The sequence below is a fragment of the Humulus lupulus genome, chromosome 9, assembly GCF_963169125.1.
Source record: "Humulus lupulus chromosome 9, drHumLupu1.1, whole genome shotgun sequence".
NCBI classification, from domain to species: domain Eukaryota; kingdom Viridiplantae; phylum Streptophyta; class Magnoliopsida; order Rosales; family Cannabaceae; genus Humulus; species Humulus lupulus.
The window spans coordinates 145,535,712-145,553,037 of NC_084801.1; the positions used below are offsets into that span (position 1 = coordinate 145,535,712).

The window sequence follows — 17,326 nt, forward strand, 5'->3', positions numbered from 1 at the left end:
AGTCATTAATTATCAACTACTAAATTACTAAATTATAGTAATTAGTGACAATATAATAAATAAAAAATAACATCTATTAATATATCAAATTTAACCCATGCTATTTTTTGTACTAAATTTAGCACAATTTTTAACATATGTCAAATTTAGCACACTTTTTAGAACACCATTGGTGCCATATATTTTGTAAGAAGTACTAAATACTGCGCACCAATTTTTTAGCACTTCATTAATGCTCTAATGACACATACAAACGAGCATTTGCATATCACTAAATCCATTATTCATGGCAACATAGTGATAATAACAAAACCAAGAAACCCCTTTTCTTTAATCATATCATTACTTGTTTACAATTCCATAATAAAAGACTCATGCAGTCCTTGTCAGATCCCTAACAAAACCCTAATAGGGAATGAGTTTTCTTCCTTTCTCATTTTGATGATTACTAAGAACCAAACCAAAACAAGATATTCCACCAATAATATTTTATAGAATTCTACTTACTACTATCAGGCATCAACAGCATCATCATATACCAATAAATTAGATCACTACTAACAACCACTATATCTTCACAAAGAACCCCAGTCACTCCTCCACAACATTCACCAGCTCATACTCAACCAAAGACAGATTGTTATCCTCCTTCACATCGAACTGTGCAGGTTCGGTGACCTCTACGCGGCCCCATTTGTCAACAGCTAGCCTCATCGACCCCTTAAACATATCTATCTTCGCATTGCGAAGAATGACAGTTGTAGATGGCTTCATCAAGTCAACTGCATGAAGAATACAGCAGTAAATTATCATGGTAAGCATGCAAAACACCAGGCAACTTCCAAGGTTTGCACCAAAAAACATCAACTTTACTCTTAATTTTACAAGCCTAAAGTTACTGAACAACAAAAGTACCACACCAAAAAGGGAAACTTCGTCATAAAGCAAGATTAAGTGGAAAGACTACTCAACTCAAGAGGGCTAATTCACTATAGGCAAACCAAAAATTTAACTAGGATGCAATACCATCTCATAATATTAAATATTACATATGAAACAAAAATATTCGTGGTAGGAATTATATATTTGTGTGAGATTGCACTGATGCAAATCCTAAAAAAATTACTACAGAAGATTTATTATATCTCTTGCATAAAGGCTAAACAGTGGAATGTTATAAAGTGAAACCTTTAACTGATGACATATAGTTTGATAACCCAGCAGAACCAGACAATAAAGTCCGCCCAGTCGACAGCCCAATCTCATGGCATCTAAATTTGGTAAACATAAAATGAAGTAACCATATACAAATGTCTAGACTTATGATCATACTTCAAGAAAACAAAAATCAAAATGATGTCAACTACTCAAGAACCCCACAGAAAAAGAAGTCAAATGAAATCCCTCTCATTTACTCTAGGAATATTATTACTATTTTTTACAAAGTAGCAGTCATGCCCAACCATTCAATTTTTTTTAATCAATAATGGAAGTTCTCATATTCATTAAAACAAAAGTCACGAACACAAAAGAGTTCAAACAAACAAGTCGTAGCCACAAAAATAAAAAATAATTAAATAATGGTTTAGTTTTTCATAAAAAGAGAGTCTGAAATTTCTTCATCACATACGGACAAATAAATCCCATCAATAGTAAAACCAATGCAGACCAAAGACAAAATGCATATTCTGAGAGCAGCTAAGCAGAGCATAGAGCACATTATACTATGCTCGACCATACCAACAGTTCCTGACATGCAGCCCACCACAATGTTTACCTTAGTTAAGTATTTTTTTTTTTTTTATTTCTTCTTCTTGAGAGCATCAATAGTTCAATACCCCAAACTCCTTTGTGAACTCAAGTTCGAAACTAGTAATTCTGCCGAACCTGATCTTTGTTAAACAAACTCATAAAATTTTATGATAAACAAGCCCTCTTTAAAAGGAAACTCCACTAACTTTACTAAAGCTAACCCTAACCCCCTATTATTGTTTTTCACATAAATAACCTTAAACACATAGTAAAAAATCGAAATACCCTTAAAAACATTAGTACTTTCTAAGTGAGAACCAGTAAATCCAAAACATGTGTGAACATCAACTTTCGAACATGATTCACACATGATTCACACGTGTTTCACACATGGTTCACACATGTTTCACACATGACTCACTCATGAATCACTCATGAATCACTCATGATTCACACATAGTTCAGACATGTTTCACATATGGTTCACTCATAGTTCAGACATGATTCACTCACACATGATTCATACATATTTTTCATACATGGTTTACACGTATTTCACACATGGTTCACTCATGATTCACACACAATTCACTCATGGGTCACACACGATTCGCACATATTATTTTACACATATTCACACATAATTCACATGTATTTCACACATGCTTCACGCATAGTTCACTCATGGTTTACACGTATTCACACAGTTCACTCATGGTTCACACGTATTTCACACATAGTTCACTCACTCATGTGGTTCACACATAATTCACACATTTTTCACATGATTCACAGAGGATTCACTCATGATTCACACATGTTCTACCAAAGTTTGGACCTTCTAAAAAGGTTGGAAAAATTTTAGAAGGTGACCGTTAAATTTCAATATTCACAATCAATTAAGTTCACCATGTAACATCAAATCTCAATCACATTATTCACAAAATATTATGAATTTATTTTCTCTAATACAACCTAGCTATATACACGAACAATAGAAGAAAAAAAATCTAATATAATCCTTGGTGAGAAGTTGGTATCTAGCTGATTGGCGCTAATGGTGCAACTGAAATGGACTTTGTGGTTCAGCAAGGATGGTGAGGAATTTTTTGACGCCTGTGCGAAACGAAGAAGAAGAGATCGCAGTTGGGGTAGGGCGAGGTGGAGAATAGGCCGCAACTTGGGGGCAGGCGAGAGGGAGATGCGTGACTCCAGCACGGCGAGACGGCGAGGCATGTTGCGATTAGTGTGATCGTTGGAAAGATAAGGGTGTGGCAACTCTATTTCAATGAAGAAGAATGTGAATGGTAAAGGTGTGGTAGCTCCATTTCAATGAAGAAAAATGGGATGAGTATGGGTGGGCAACTCCATTTTAATGAAGAAGAAGAAGAAGGGGAAATATGTGACAGCTCCATTCCAATGAAGGAGAAGGTGAAGAGTAAGGAAGAAGAAGGGGGAGAGTGTGTGGTGGCTGGTGAAGAAGAATAAGATGGGTTAGGTTATTAATGAGTAATACATAAGGTTATATTGTGGAGAAACAAATATGTTGGTATAGTCTTAGACATATTAAGGTTATAAGGGTCCATTTATGGAATTACCCCTTTAAAATAATAAAATAATTAGAAATCATTAATCCTTCCAAATCCTCACCCCTCCTTACACTGCCAAACAATTTAAAAGATACTCACTCTCTGCTCTCTCTTGCACTTTCTCCTCATTCCTAGGACCCCCATGCTTCCTATTCTTCCTTTATCCTACAAATTATAGTGTAAGATTTTTTTTTTTTGGTGGAAAATGATAGTGTAAGTTACACCAACTGACATACTCAGAAATTTGCATTAATACAGCATCAACATTGCAGTGAAAAGAATATTAATATTACAAGGTACCTTTTCATTAAAGATACATCTCATGGTTGCATCTTCTCAGAATCTTACAACAAAAGCATTCTAATTTAAATTTTAAATGGATAATAACAATTCTAATTTCAAACTACTGTAAAAATAAAGGTAATCCAGCTCCTGACTGCAATCTACAAGAAGCCTGTGAACTATAATACGAATTGAATATAACTTTTAACCATATGGTGTACTGTGATCCAGCTCTAACTTGAGTTGAACATGTTCACTTGAAACAATTTAATACAAAGTAGTATCTAATGCAGGTAACCAAAATATAATACACAACTTGCTTAAGATAATATAAGTTCCAAATAATTGACCGTCATCTAAAACTTTATATAATCTTTTTATCTATTTATTTCTTACCTATATACTTGACTTGCCTGATACTTTGAAAGACTCTAAGGCCAACTTAAAGCACCTGGATCATTTTTCAGTTTTCACCAGAGTAGAAAAGTAATAAAATGCACCAATCATGTTGACCATCCATAACATAGATGACAAATTCAAAGTACAAGCACTATATTGCAAGACATGAAGCAGTACATTATGGGTTGTGGATCAATTTCCACTTAAGATGAAAATAGTGTCAGCCAAATTAATGTTTAGTATAAACAAGGAATCAGAATAAAATTTACTACTAATGAAAATTTAAAAGATGATCAAAAAGATCAAACAAAAATCGTAATCTTCCTTCTACTTTGGTTCCAACATCAATTGCCAACTTTAAATGTTTTTTTTGATAAAAACTACAAAGAGGTTTGGCTAGTAAGGCATAGAGAAGAACATATTAAAGACAAAAAGATCACTGCTTTACGGTATTCAAAAGATTTGACAAACTAAACAAATGATGTACCTGTATCTGTCATAATTTTGAAAGACCTTAGATGACAATGCTTTGACTAACTACATTGCTTCTACCAAAACTTTAACAATAAAGATGTCCCCAATCACAATCCCAAACCCAAAATTTGATCTTATCTCTTCCATCTATTGGTCGTATCAATCCATCTCAGACTTTCCAAACACTTTCACTGACCCAGTTTTCTTACATGCAAAGCTCTCCTAAAACAAATGAATTACATACAAGGTGCTCTATTTCTGTTCAAAAACTTAATAAAGTGATCCTAGCACTGTTATCACTTCACTTTCAGATCCAATTATTAGTTTTACCAGTGAGTATACACGGTACGTACATCTACATTGCAAATAGTTCAACTCATACTATCACTCGAGACAATTTAGTCCTCCAAGTGGCACAAACAAACAAAAAATCAACAAAATTACGTATAAAAAGTATATCAAACAGTATCTATCTTACAAGACCGTACAATGAATCCAATGCTCCAAGCATGAAAAGTCAATTCACTCTACTTCATCAGTAGTCAAATTTCCCAGAAAAATAATACAAACATATATACATCCTCTATGAAAAAATAGAAAACAAAGCAGGTTAAACCCCCAACCCCATTAAATCCATTGTTGCCTTGATCACTTTACCAATTTTTCTCTTTCCATCAAACAATTAAAACAAAACCCAATTATTAGCAAACAAACAAAAGAAAGAAAGCGATCGCAGAAGAAGGAAGACTGAGAATTACCTTGATCATTTCTGGCAGTAAACAAAATGGTTCCAGTCTCGTCCCCAACAAGGCACTCAGCGATTCGGGTCTGACGGAGGTGTTGAGACACCGATCGGCCTTTCTGTAAGACGGTGGTGGAGGTGAGGACCTTAACGACAAGGGTATGGCCACTGGTGCCGGGTTTGAGTTGATCGACCTTTATGAAGACAGGCTTCCTCAAACCTGGCTTGGCATTGCTCTGCTCCGATTCTGCAACCGTCGACGTCGTCGTCGGCGTCGTGGCTGCCATATCTGAAATTCTGGAGAAAGCTTAAACCTTGAGACCTCTAACCCTAACCCTAACCCTAACCCTAACAACCCAAATTATGAAATGGGATTTCTCTCTTTCTCTCTCTCTCTCTGTATCTTTTCTTTGCATATTAATGCAAAATATTTAGGAGGGTGAAGAAGAACCTTTGTGTCTCTTTCATTTTCATTTATTTTTATTTTTATTTTTATTTTGCAAAGTTCTTTTATTTTTCATTGGTTTTTTGACCTTTCCCAAAATTCTGTATGTTTTTTTTTTCATTATTATTGTTTTGGTTTATTCTCTCTTTCATTGATAGATGCCTCTTATAATAAACAAAAAATTAATAAAATATATATTTTTGAGTTTACACTACTACTACTACTACTATACTACTACTACGAGATTTTTATTTATTTTATGATACTACTATATGACATTTTAAACTAACAACTTTATACTTATTTAGGCATAATGTTTGGGTGTAGGGACACATTTGTAATGGGAAATTTCACTTTTAATACTTAATGATGCCTAATATTACCAAAAAATCCTAACACTAATAATATTTTTAATTTGATGCTAAACATTTCTCTCATACCCAAAATACCCCTCACATTATATCAAAAAATCATAAAACCTTCTCTTCCTCTCTCTTCCCTCTCTCTCTCTCATTCTCACGAAATCATCCATAAAACCTACAGATTTGTATAATTTTCTTGTCAAAATCATTGTTAGTCATCTCCATTGTCTCTGTGAAGTCGTTAATATCAAAGGCAACATCTATTTTGAGAGTTTTTGGAAGAGAAAAATCATGGGTAATAAGATTTTACATTTTATGTGTTGGGTATTATTTGTTTACATTTTTGTGGCTATTTTGAACAGATCTGAGCCTATATTGGTGTATTTTTCAGGATTTTTAGAGAGATTCCGCGATCTGTATTTTTCTGGGTTTTCTGCAACTTTTTTGCTCGATAACGGTTCGATATGAGCTCGATGGTATGTAGAAGAAGGTCTTGTATGAGCTCGATTATAGCTCGATAGGTTTGGGTTTTAGTGCTCGATTGTACTCGATGGAAACTCGATAAGGGTTCGATTGGACCCTACAATATTTGAGCTTGATAGGTTTAGGTTTTCTCGATATGTGCTCGATAGGAGCTCGATAGGGTTCGATGGAGGGTTTGGTTAGGTTTTATGTTCGGTTTAAGAAATGGTAGCTCGATGCTAACTCGATAAGAGCTCGATGCTAACTCGATAAAGCTCGATGATAGCTCAATAAAGCTCGATAATGTTCTTTTTTAATGTATTTCTGAAAAAATGGCAGTTTTCCTGACAATGTTAATGTTTTTTTTTCCAACACAAGCTCTATTGTCTACGTTTTTGTATCCTACAATGGTGTTTGGGAATTACAAGGGAATAAGTGGATTTTCAAGGACCCTCAATGCATGGTGATACCGATGGAGGATACTGTAACGTACTTGCAACTTCTTGACATATTGCACAAGGAACTTAAAGTTGATAAACAGATGTATGAGTTGAAATTGGAGGTTCCTTACACTTGCAGCGACCAACCATTTACACCCGTTCATGTTGAAAGTGATCTTGGTGTCCGTGCATTCTTAGGAGTAACATCTAAAGAAATGTTGGCCTTGTGTGTCACTCCTGTTAAAAAGAATGTCATTGTAGACCGATATCCCACTCCCGGACCTGAGGGAGCAGGCAGTACTTTAGGATTTCCTATTGGTGACCTGAGGGACAACCAGTATGAGTACAACCCCTATGTGAATGACGATCCAGTAGCTGAACAACCAATACGTCATATTGCACGAGCGAACCCACCAAGTCAAGGACATCGAACACCTGGCACCAGCTCTAGTCGTCCTGGTGGAACAGAATATAACTATACAGGGAACATTTCAATATGTTCAACAGAATATCACAGAAAATGGAGTGCTCCCATGTTTACAAAAGAAGATATCATGGCTTGTAGTCGTTCTAAATCACCCTCATCCGGTGTAGCGTTGGGGGGATTACATCTTGGGAAGACATTTGAGAACAAGATGGAATTGAAAACCAAAGTGACTCTCTTTGCAATGAAGAATAATTTTGAGTTTATGGTTCAGAAGTCTGGTACTGATGTGTTGTATATCACCTGCAAGGATCCTGATTGTGGTTGGAGAATAAGAGGGAAAAAAGTAGCGCGATCGGAGATGTTTGAGATCACTATTTATAATAGTGTACATACTTGCTCACTAGAATTGCAACAAAAGACCACCGTCAAGCAGCACCTTCTGTCATTGGGCACCTTATCAAGAACAAATATGCTACTGATGGCACTAGCTATCCACCAAACAACATAAAGGAGGATATGAAGAATAATTTTGGGATCGATATGAGTTATATGAAGGCTTGGAGATGCAGAGAGAAGGCACTTGGTTATGTCAGGGGGACACCTGAAGAATCGTACTCCAAGTTACCTTCTTACCTGTACATGCTGCAGCAAAAGAATCCAGGTACAATAACTGATTTTGTCACAGATGACGGTCGCTTTCTTTACTATTTCTTCTCACTCGGAGTTTGTAGAAGGGGATTTACATCATGTCGTCCTGTTATATGTGTGGACGGCACTTTCTTGAAGTCAAGGTACAGTGGCCACATGTTGTGTGTTGTCGCATTGGATGCGAATAACCATATTTATCCAATTGCATTCGCGGTTGTTGACAGTGAGAATCATGCTTCTTGGAAGTATTTCATAATGAAATTGAAGGAAGCCATTGGAGTTGTTGATAATCTGTCTTTTGTATTAGACAGGCATGCTAGCATTATTCATGCCCTTGAGTTGGTCTTCCCTGATGCCTACCACGGCGCATGCTACCATCACATAAGTATGAATGTAATCACTAAGTTCAAGACCGATCACTGTCACAAGGAGATGTGGAATGCGGCATATGCATTTCGGAAGTCAAAATTTCACAGGTTCTTCAATAATATAAAGCAAATGGATCCTGCCATAGCTCAATATCTCGAGGGTATTGGCTTCGATAAGTGGACTCGTGCTTACTTTCCTGGGAATCGATACAATGTAATGACAAGCAACTACGCTGAAAGTTTCAACAACAAAACCAGAGACGCAAGAACATTCCCAGTCACTACTTTTGTGGAATTCATTCGTTTCACAATTCAGTCATGGTTTGCCACGCGTCGTGAGGAGGTAGAGAAGTGCACATCCAAATTAGCAACAATATATGAGAAAGATGTCTCAGGCATTGCGGATGATGCAAGGTACTTGAAAGTCCATCCTCTTGGACAGTTTGAATTTCATGTGGTAGACCCAAAAGGTGATGGTGAGGTGAATTTGATGACCAAATCATGCTCGTGTGGTCAGTTTTAAATAATGGGTTAGCCTTGTGTTCATGGTGTGGCTGCGGCCATGTTGCGCAGTGTCAACATTTACTCACTGTGTTCACCATATTACACTACTGAGATGTGGAGGGAGTCTTACAAAGAAACAATTTACCCAACTGGCAACGAGGATGATTGTGAAGTTCCCGAGAACATAGAGAAAATGCAAGTTGGGGTTCCCGTTGAAAAACAACCAGTTGGTCGACCGAAGAAGAATAAGGTGGGAAGAAGGAAGACAAACCGCACTCCATCGAATGGAGAAATCATTCGCAAAGAGCGCAAGTGTAGCATGTGTGGTGGTCTTGGCCACAACAGGGCTACATGCAAAGCTAGGCTTTAAACTCTTTTTTCCCATTTGAACTTGTTGTATTAATAAACTCTTTTTATTTGATTTTTTCTTGAAAGTTATGTTAATGGTTCGATATGAAAATGATATTGCTCAATAACAATTCGATAAAAGTTCGATATAGCTTGATATTAGCTCGATAACAGCCCATGAAAGTTATAAAAAAATGATAACAGTTTGAAATTGTACATGTAAAGACCCCGTATACAAGATTATCATGAAGGTAACAAATTTTGATAGTTATAAAAAAATGTGAACAAGAAATTGTACATGTAAAGACCCTGTATATATACAATCATCAAGGGAACAAATTTTGATACCACAAGTCTGTGGTCCACTTGTTCTTGAACACCTCCATATTTTCATCGCAGATAGTTTCCAATGGAAGACCGACCATTAGATGCTCAATATGCTTGACAGCATACACACCACAATCCCCACTGTAAAAAAAAAAGTAAATATTAAGTGCACATTACTATAATTTTAGTTAGAAACAAACTTAGTATGAAGATGATGTTTGTTACATTCTCTTTGACTGAGGGAGCTCGTGTTTCTGTTTGCGACGCCATGTGAACTGATGCGGCCTCTTTCCTGCTGATGGAATCTTCAACATCAAGCTACCAGTAAACAATTTACTCTGCATTAACAGAGAAGGAAGCAAAAAGCACCATGGACTCATGATATCCTCAAGCTTTGCGTCACTAATCATCGAGTTGTCCGAATCGTAAACAGTCAGAGTCCAACTAGAAATGGAAGCCTCAATGGCAAACCAATGTTGTTATCCATAGTTCTGGCACCAATATACATCCTCAACTCCTCCCCAAGATGCCAAAAATTGCTGCTCGATGCCGGTCAACATGGACATAACGTCAGCATCCCAAGTATACTTTGTTTTGTCGACTGTTTTCTTGTACTGATCATATCGGGCAGGTATCACTTGTGAGAAATAACTGTTCATCACAACTACATTCTATCGATATATATTGGGAAAATACTTGCGACGCATACGAAGCATGTGTTCTGCCACATCAATATGCTACAAAGAGAGTACGATAAAAAAATTAGCAAAGACCATCATAAATTGCTGCTGTCGAGCTCCATCGAGCTCACATCGAACTACTATCGAGCTCACTGTTAGGAACGAGTTTCCTAATACGCAGCGAAATGGTGGTGTGGTTGGCCCAGTGTACAACAAAAATTTTGTAACATATTTAAACTACCTTTAAATATGCGGATCCATTAATATACATACATTAATCACAAACAAGATAAGGATAGAATTCATACCTCTTGAAGCCTATCAAGTATCCTTGCTATCTTTTCGTATTTAGAATGATCTTCCTATCCAAGCCACTCCCACATACTCACACCAAGATCTTCCAAAGCGTTCTCTACACCTCAAGAAATGTGTGGGCACTTAGAGAATGAAAGATAGTTTATTTGTGATTCTACTTGATGTACTCAACTCATGAGATCAAAATAATAGGCCTGCGAATTGGTTCTTTATTTTCAGGGAGAGAAAACTATCGTTCTATTTTTCACAGAGCAAATGTTCAGAGTTGTCTCACATACCTTATCTAAATAATTTTCTGATTAGTCATACTTAAAAGAAAATATTACAAATTTAAAAAATAAATCTGTAACCATTTTACAATTTACTTTTTAATTAATTAATTATTCTATTAATGAAAAAATCCAAAAACTAATTTTTGAATTATCCATTAATTAATTAATTAAATAAAAATGAAAATCTTATCCCTGAAAATGCTGGCCCTACATGCCACACAGAGTCCATGGACTGTGTGTGAATGTGTAGCTTCCTAATTTCTAGGGATATTAGTTTTTCAAATTTTATTTAATTATTTATTCAAATTACTTTGTGAGATAAGATCTAACAACCTGATAACTAATTCAAATTAATTATCTCTTTAATTAATTATCAAATATAATTAATTATTTGAATAAATATTAATCTTTTAAATTCAAATCCAATTTGAACTTATCAGATTATTTTCTCCCACTCAAATAAAGATATTTAATTAATTCTACCAATTAATTAAATCCAAAATTTTCGAAAATAAATATTTAATTTATTATACTTTCGAAAATTATAATTAATTAAATTTCGAAATTAATTTAATTATTTAATATAATTTCGAAAATTATACAATAATTAAATATTAATTAATTTTATTAACTACAACTAATTTGTAATTAATTAATCACTATTATCATATAATTGCATATTTGGCCTGAAGAACAAATTTCTTCTTAAATGTGTCTTCAAACTATTTTCCCTTCATATCATCTCTTACCTTGAACAGTGTTGATAGAGCCGCTATGGGGACCTATGGACCTATAATTCCAAGCTCCAATAAATTTGAGATTATTAATTAAACTCTTTAATTAAATAATCTTAATTTATTAATCTCATGATTATTCCACTATAAATATGAGACTGCACTCTTGTAATTATAGACATTTCATTTACTGAGTACTTTATAATCATAAAGCGTCCATTGATATAATTATTGCATACAACTTGACCCTCTAATAATGGTTCATAATTAATCGAGAATTAAATTACCGTCTTACCCTTTTAATTTTCTCTTGTTTCCTTAAGTACCATTGACTCTACTAGTGAAGGTTAATTCATAACTAAATTATGAATTTGAGCTCAATAACCTTTCAGTCCCAAAAGTCAACCCTTAAGAGAACCATCATTCAATCTCTTGCGAGAAGGCATAGATTCCATATCTGTATACTATGTCCCCAGCCATCTATATTAATGAGTTCCCAAAACAAAAGTTTCTAGCCTGATCATTCTGACAGATCGTAACAAGTGAATCAAAGAAGTCATATAACATAAACAGGAGTTCATAGTAACTTCAGGATTAAGATATATTTGTATATGATCATCAGTTGATATATTTAATTAATACTTCGAAACGGTATTTAACTAAGTATTAATAAACATATTTGGTCTAGTTCTATATATTCTCTAATATATAAAGCACCTCCACTAAAGTGTCCTACCACACTAGTGATCCGGATCTAGATCACATGTATTCATAATACTAGTGGACCGTACTTGCAGTAATTAATCTAAAGATTCCATAACTTTATTTTACTGCGAACTATTCAAGTTCATTTATCTCAACACAATCCTCTCGTACCAATACGTGTTTGAGATCACATATATGAACTTAGGAATTTTCCTGATATTTACATAATATTATCATAGAATAATATAGTCCATAAAATATATGCATAACAAATTCAATTTATTTATTTATTTCAAAAAACAATGTCTACTACATATGCTTTCAGGGCATATTTCCAACACTCACATCGAGCTAATCTCAAACAGTAAATAACAACCCTATTTTAACTCCACTATCAAACTACTATCGAGCTCACATCGAGCTAATCTCAAACAGTAAAGAACAACCCTATTTTAACTCCATTATCGAACTACTATCGAGCTCCATCGAGCTCACATTGAGCTAATCTCAAACAGTAAAGAACAACCCTATTTTAACTCCACTATTGAACTACTATCGAGCTCCATCGAGCTTACATCGAGCTAATCTCAAACAGTAAATAACAACCATATTTTAACTCCACTATCGAACTACTATCGAGCTCCATCGAGCTCACATTAAGCTAATCTCAAACAGTAAAGAACAACCCTATTTTTTAACTCCACTATCGAGCTCACATCGAGCCAATCTGAAACAGTAAAGAACAACCTTATTTTAACTCCACTATCGAACTACTATCGAGCTCCATCGAGCTCACATCGAGCCAATCTGAAACAGTAAAGAACAACCCTATTTTAACATCCCTATCAAACTCCTATCAAGCTCCATCAAGCTCACATCGATCCTGTAAACTCCCATCAAACTCCTATCGAACTCATATCGAGTCAGTAAAAACAAAACATGTAAAATTGAAAACAGTCCATAATTTCTACCACTATCGAGTCATTAGGTATAAATGGCTTACCCCATCATTGAGCCACGACTGGGGTGTCTTCAACGTCAGAAACCACGCTGGACCGTGACTCCTAGTCTTTACATCCCGCGGGGTCTTGTTGGGCATGTCTCTAAGTAGCCACTTGCACATTGTCCTATACTGTTTGGGATCTGGCTTCTTGAGAGGATCCAGCACCTGTGTAGCCTCTTGTGTAGCTGCATCAGTGCGAGGTCTTTTCCTCGTGGGATCGGTGTAGTCCTCAAACTATCTGGCTTGCATCTTTGGCGTCTGGCCCTCTGAAACTGAACCCCAGCAACATCATCAGGGTTGACAATAACGACTCCCGGAGTCCCAGCATCAGGTGTCACAATGATGGTAGGAGGCATGGTTGGATCATCAACATAGTCTAGAGGAATATCCAATGACTCTGAGTCTGAATCTTCATTGGAGCCCCTCGGTTTCTCCTTATACATGTCAGGATCTGACTGACTATGTCCAAGATCACTGACTGGTTCTTCAGAAGGGTCTCCTGTCGACCCTCGACTCTGTCCAGCCGCTCAATCAAGTCGGCGAGCTCAGGGGCTGAGGCTTAGGCTGGTGTTGGGGTTGGTGTTGGGGCTGACGCTGAGGCTGGGGCTGATGTTGGGGCAAAGGCTGAGGCTGGGGCTGAGGCTGAGCTTGGGGCAATAGGAGGGGTGGGACCTGCAACCTCCTCCCCCGGGGCAGCATCAACAAATATCTTGGCTGCCTCGGCTGCCTGAGAAACTATCTCCGCGATTTTCTCAAAAGTCGCATCCTCCTCCTCATTAATCTCCTAGGGATCCTGGCCAAGCCCAGGATAAAGGGGAAGATCTCCCTCAGTCAAAGACAAGTAATAGTCTTTTTCTGCTGGCCGAGGCTTCAACATCGGAAGAACAATCAACTGCAAACAACATAAAACATTTGGTTAACTCAAATAATGATAAAAGATAAGCATATAGATAAAAGAAAAACGTAACTTACATTCTTCTTCAATAATATCGGTGCGATAACAGACTTGGTGAAATCCTTGTTCCTCCGATGCAACCAACTAAGCATCCTCGGGAACATGTTTCCCGAGCTCACAACAAGCTCCACTGCAAGCTGCTGGATATCCTCATATGCCCAGTACTGTAAGGCCGGGGCATAACCATACATACTGTACTTGGACTCTTGCTGCATCTTGGCATCCTTCTTGGCATCATAGTTGGCCATTTGCTTCACCATGTCCTTCTTACAAGAATGCAATAGCCTCCTATAAGAGTACTTCCCCCATGGATAGCTGAAGAAGTACTCTACATTCTCAACAATTTTTAGAATATCTCGCCAAATGTGCAACTTGCCCTCAATGGCATTCAGAACCCCCTCAAAAAATAAACATAGACCAAGCTTGTACACATCTTTCACAACCGTACAAGTCTTGAAAGCATGGTCCACTTGTGAGAGCTTTACTTTCTCAGCATCGTTGAAATACTCCTTTATCAACCGGTCGCTGAGATTACGCCCTTCCAACTCTTCTGGTGATGGGAAGGTACTGAAATCCAGCCTCGTCACTAGGGCAAACTCTCCCATGCCGAATCTACAAGACTTCGACCCCAAGAAAAAATGCACCTCATCTTCGTTGTTGCTGGCGATTTTCCTCAGCAACAGTTGATGCACCAAGACTCTGGAGAAATTAAACTCTGAAGCCAAAAAGAACTACTTGAAAGGGGATTCCTTAGCCCTTTCAAGCAGCCCGAGCTCCAAAAACCTGGTCTTAATGTGATTTAAAGTACTACTACCCCGATATGTCACTCGACCAGGAAAGTGATCACTGAACGAAACAAGCAACTTAGGCATCTGCAACAACACATGAAAAAAATTTGGTAAGAAAACAGAATGTTAAACATAATCAGGAAAAATTCAAAATAATTTCATCAAAAAACTGAAATAAGCTGTCATCGAGCTATAATCAAGCTGAAACATACACTATCGAGCCAGTGTCGAGCCTATCGAGCTAAGCAAAATATGTCTACATAAATAATCATCGAGCCAATTATCGAACCTATCGAGCCCTGTTTATTAATACCACAGATCTATCGAGCCTACTGTCGAACCCTTATCGAACCTATCAAGCCCTTTTAACATAATACCACAGATCCATCGAGCTCTTATTGATCCACCATCGAACCATTCAAACTACCCTATCGAGCCCACTATCGAACCATAATCAAGCCTATCGAGCTAGTTTCATATATTACTCATGGATAACATCGAGCTTCTATCGAACCTTATCGAACCTATCGAACCATTTTAACCTAATACCACATATCCATAGAGCTCGTATCGATCCACCATCGAACCATTCAAACTACCCTATCGAGCCTACTATCGAACCATAATCGAGCCTATCGAGCTAGTTTCATATATTACCATGGATAACATCGAGCTTCTATCGAACCTTCATCGAACCTATCGAGCTACTGGTTCAAACCCAGAAAAAACTACAGAAAAACCCAGACCAAAGAACTATCATACCCATTCCATACCACCAGATTCAAAGGAATCAAAACAACAAAAGTAATCACGAGGGTTCAAGAATATACCTTAATGAGAAATGGGTTCGATTTATGGGTTCGACCGGTTCGACGACGTGGGTTTCGAGCTTCTTTGTCGCCGTTGGCTTGATGGGTTCGACAACCGATGCCGGAGAAAATAAAATGGAGCCTGAGATCGACGGTTTCCTTCGTTTTTGGGGGTTTTTGGGTTTCCTTCGGATTGGGTTTGGGAAAAAATGAGAGAGTTTCTACGGATTGGGTTTGGGAAAAAATGAGAGAGGTTTCGGGATTGAGAGAATGAGAGAGTTTGTGTGGGAAAAAATTTGAGTGGAAAAAAAATGAGAGGGGTATTTTTGGTACTTGTTGAAAGTTTAGCACCAATTTGAAAAATTTATTAGTGCTGGTATTATTTAGTAATTATACCTACTATTATGCATAAATAGTGAAATTTCCCTTTGTTATTCTGTATTTATAACTTTGGTAACCTTCTATTATGAATAATGTGTATAGGGTACCTTTTATGTATAAATTTTATAGGAAATTCTCCTATAGGGGCTTCACTTTAAGCCATATTGGTGGGGCTCTTAGTGTTCTCGACCTGTGAACAGTTTTCGGCGCGATTTTTTTTCATAACCGTGTATATTGTAGCTATTTAGAGCATCCTGCAAATTTTCAGAAAATTTCGAATAGTTTACAGTACCGAAAACTAGGTTCAAACATGTTGCTTTCCACGCGCATAAAAAATTTAGTCACGCGTGCAACAACATGTTTGAACTTAGTTTTCGGTACTGTAAACTATTCATAATTTTCTAAAAATTTGCAAGATGCTCTAAATAGCTACAATATACACGGTCATAAAAAAAACCACACTGAAAACTGTTCACGGGTCGAGAACATTGAGAGCCTTACTGGTAGGGCTTAAAGTGAAGCCCCTATAGGAGAATTTCCCTAAATTTTATACCTTATATTATGAATAATGTTCATGTGGTAAAATGCAATTTTAAAATTAGTATAAAAATGATACATTACTCAAATTTAGTTAATAAATTTTTTAATATGAACAAATTGGTCTCTTTTATAAATAATTAAGTCATTAAAATATCATATTAAAATATTTTGACATAATGTAATTGGACCAACTTACAATTTTTTAAAAATAAAAACTTTAAAGTTAAGAAAATTAAATTATACTTTAATTAATAAAAATAAAAGGGAAATTTTAATTTGTATGCTTGATCATTTTTATAATTACAAAAAAATGCTATGCATATTAAAAATTACAAAATAATGCTATTTTTTGGCACTTTACCCAAAATGTCATTTCCACTTCTTCCTCACTTCTCATTTCTCTCTTCCCCCTCTCTCTCTCTTATTTCACTCTCTCTCACCTCACAACATTACCACCACACTAAATATTATATTTCGAACAGATTTGGACATGATTTTTGGGTTTTTTTTGCGATTTTTTTCAGATCTGAAACTCTGAAATCTGCAAAAAATCAACCTTGCTCGATGGTGGTTCA

General features: G+C 36.3%; 1 protein-coding gene across 1 annotated transcript; it reads right to left on the reverse strand.

Moving 5' to 3' along the window:
• Nucleotides 1–301: 301 nt before the first annotated feature.
• LOC133800512 (uncharacterized protein At4g28440-like) lies at nucleotides 302–5,657 on the reverse strand. The gene is made up of 2 exons (XM_062238493.1): nucleotides 5,255–5,657; nucleotides 302–782 (listed from the first exon to the last, which is right to left on the reverse strand). Exons 1-2 carry the CDS (start codon nucleotides 5,523–5,525, stop codon nucleotides 592–594), a joined length of 462 nt encoding a protein of 153 aa, XP_062094477.1. The 5' UTR covers nucleotides 5,526–5,657; the 3' UTR covers nucleotides 302–591.
• Between the last annotated feature and the right edge of the window lie 11,669 nt (nucleotides 5,658–17,326).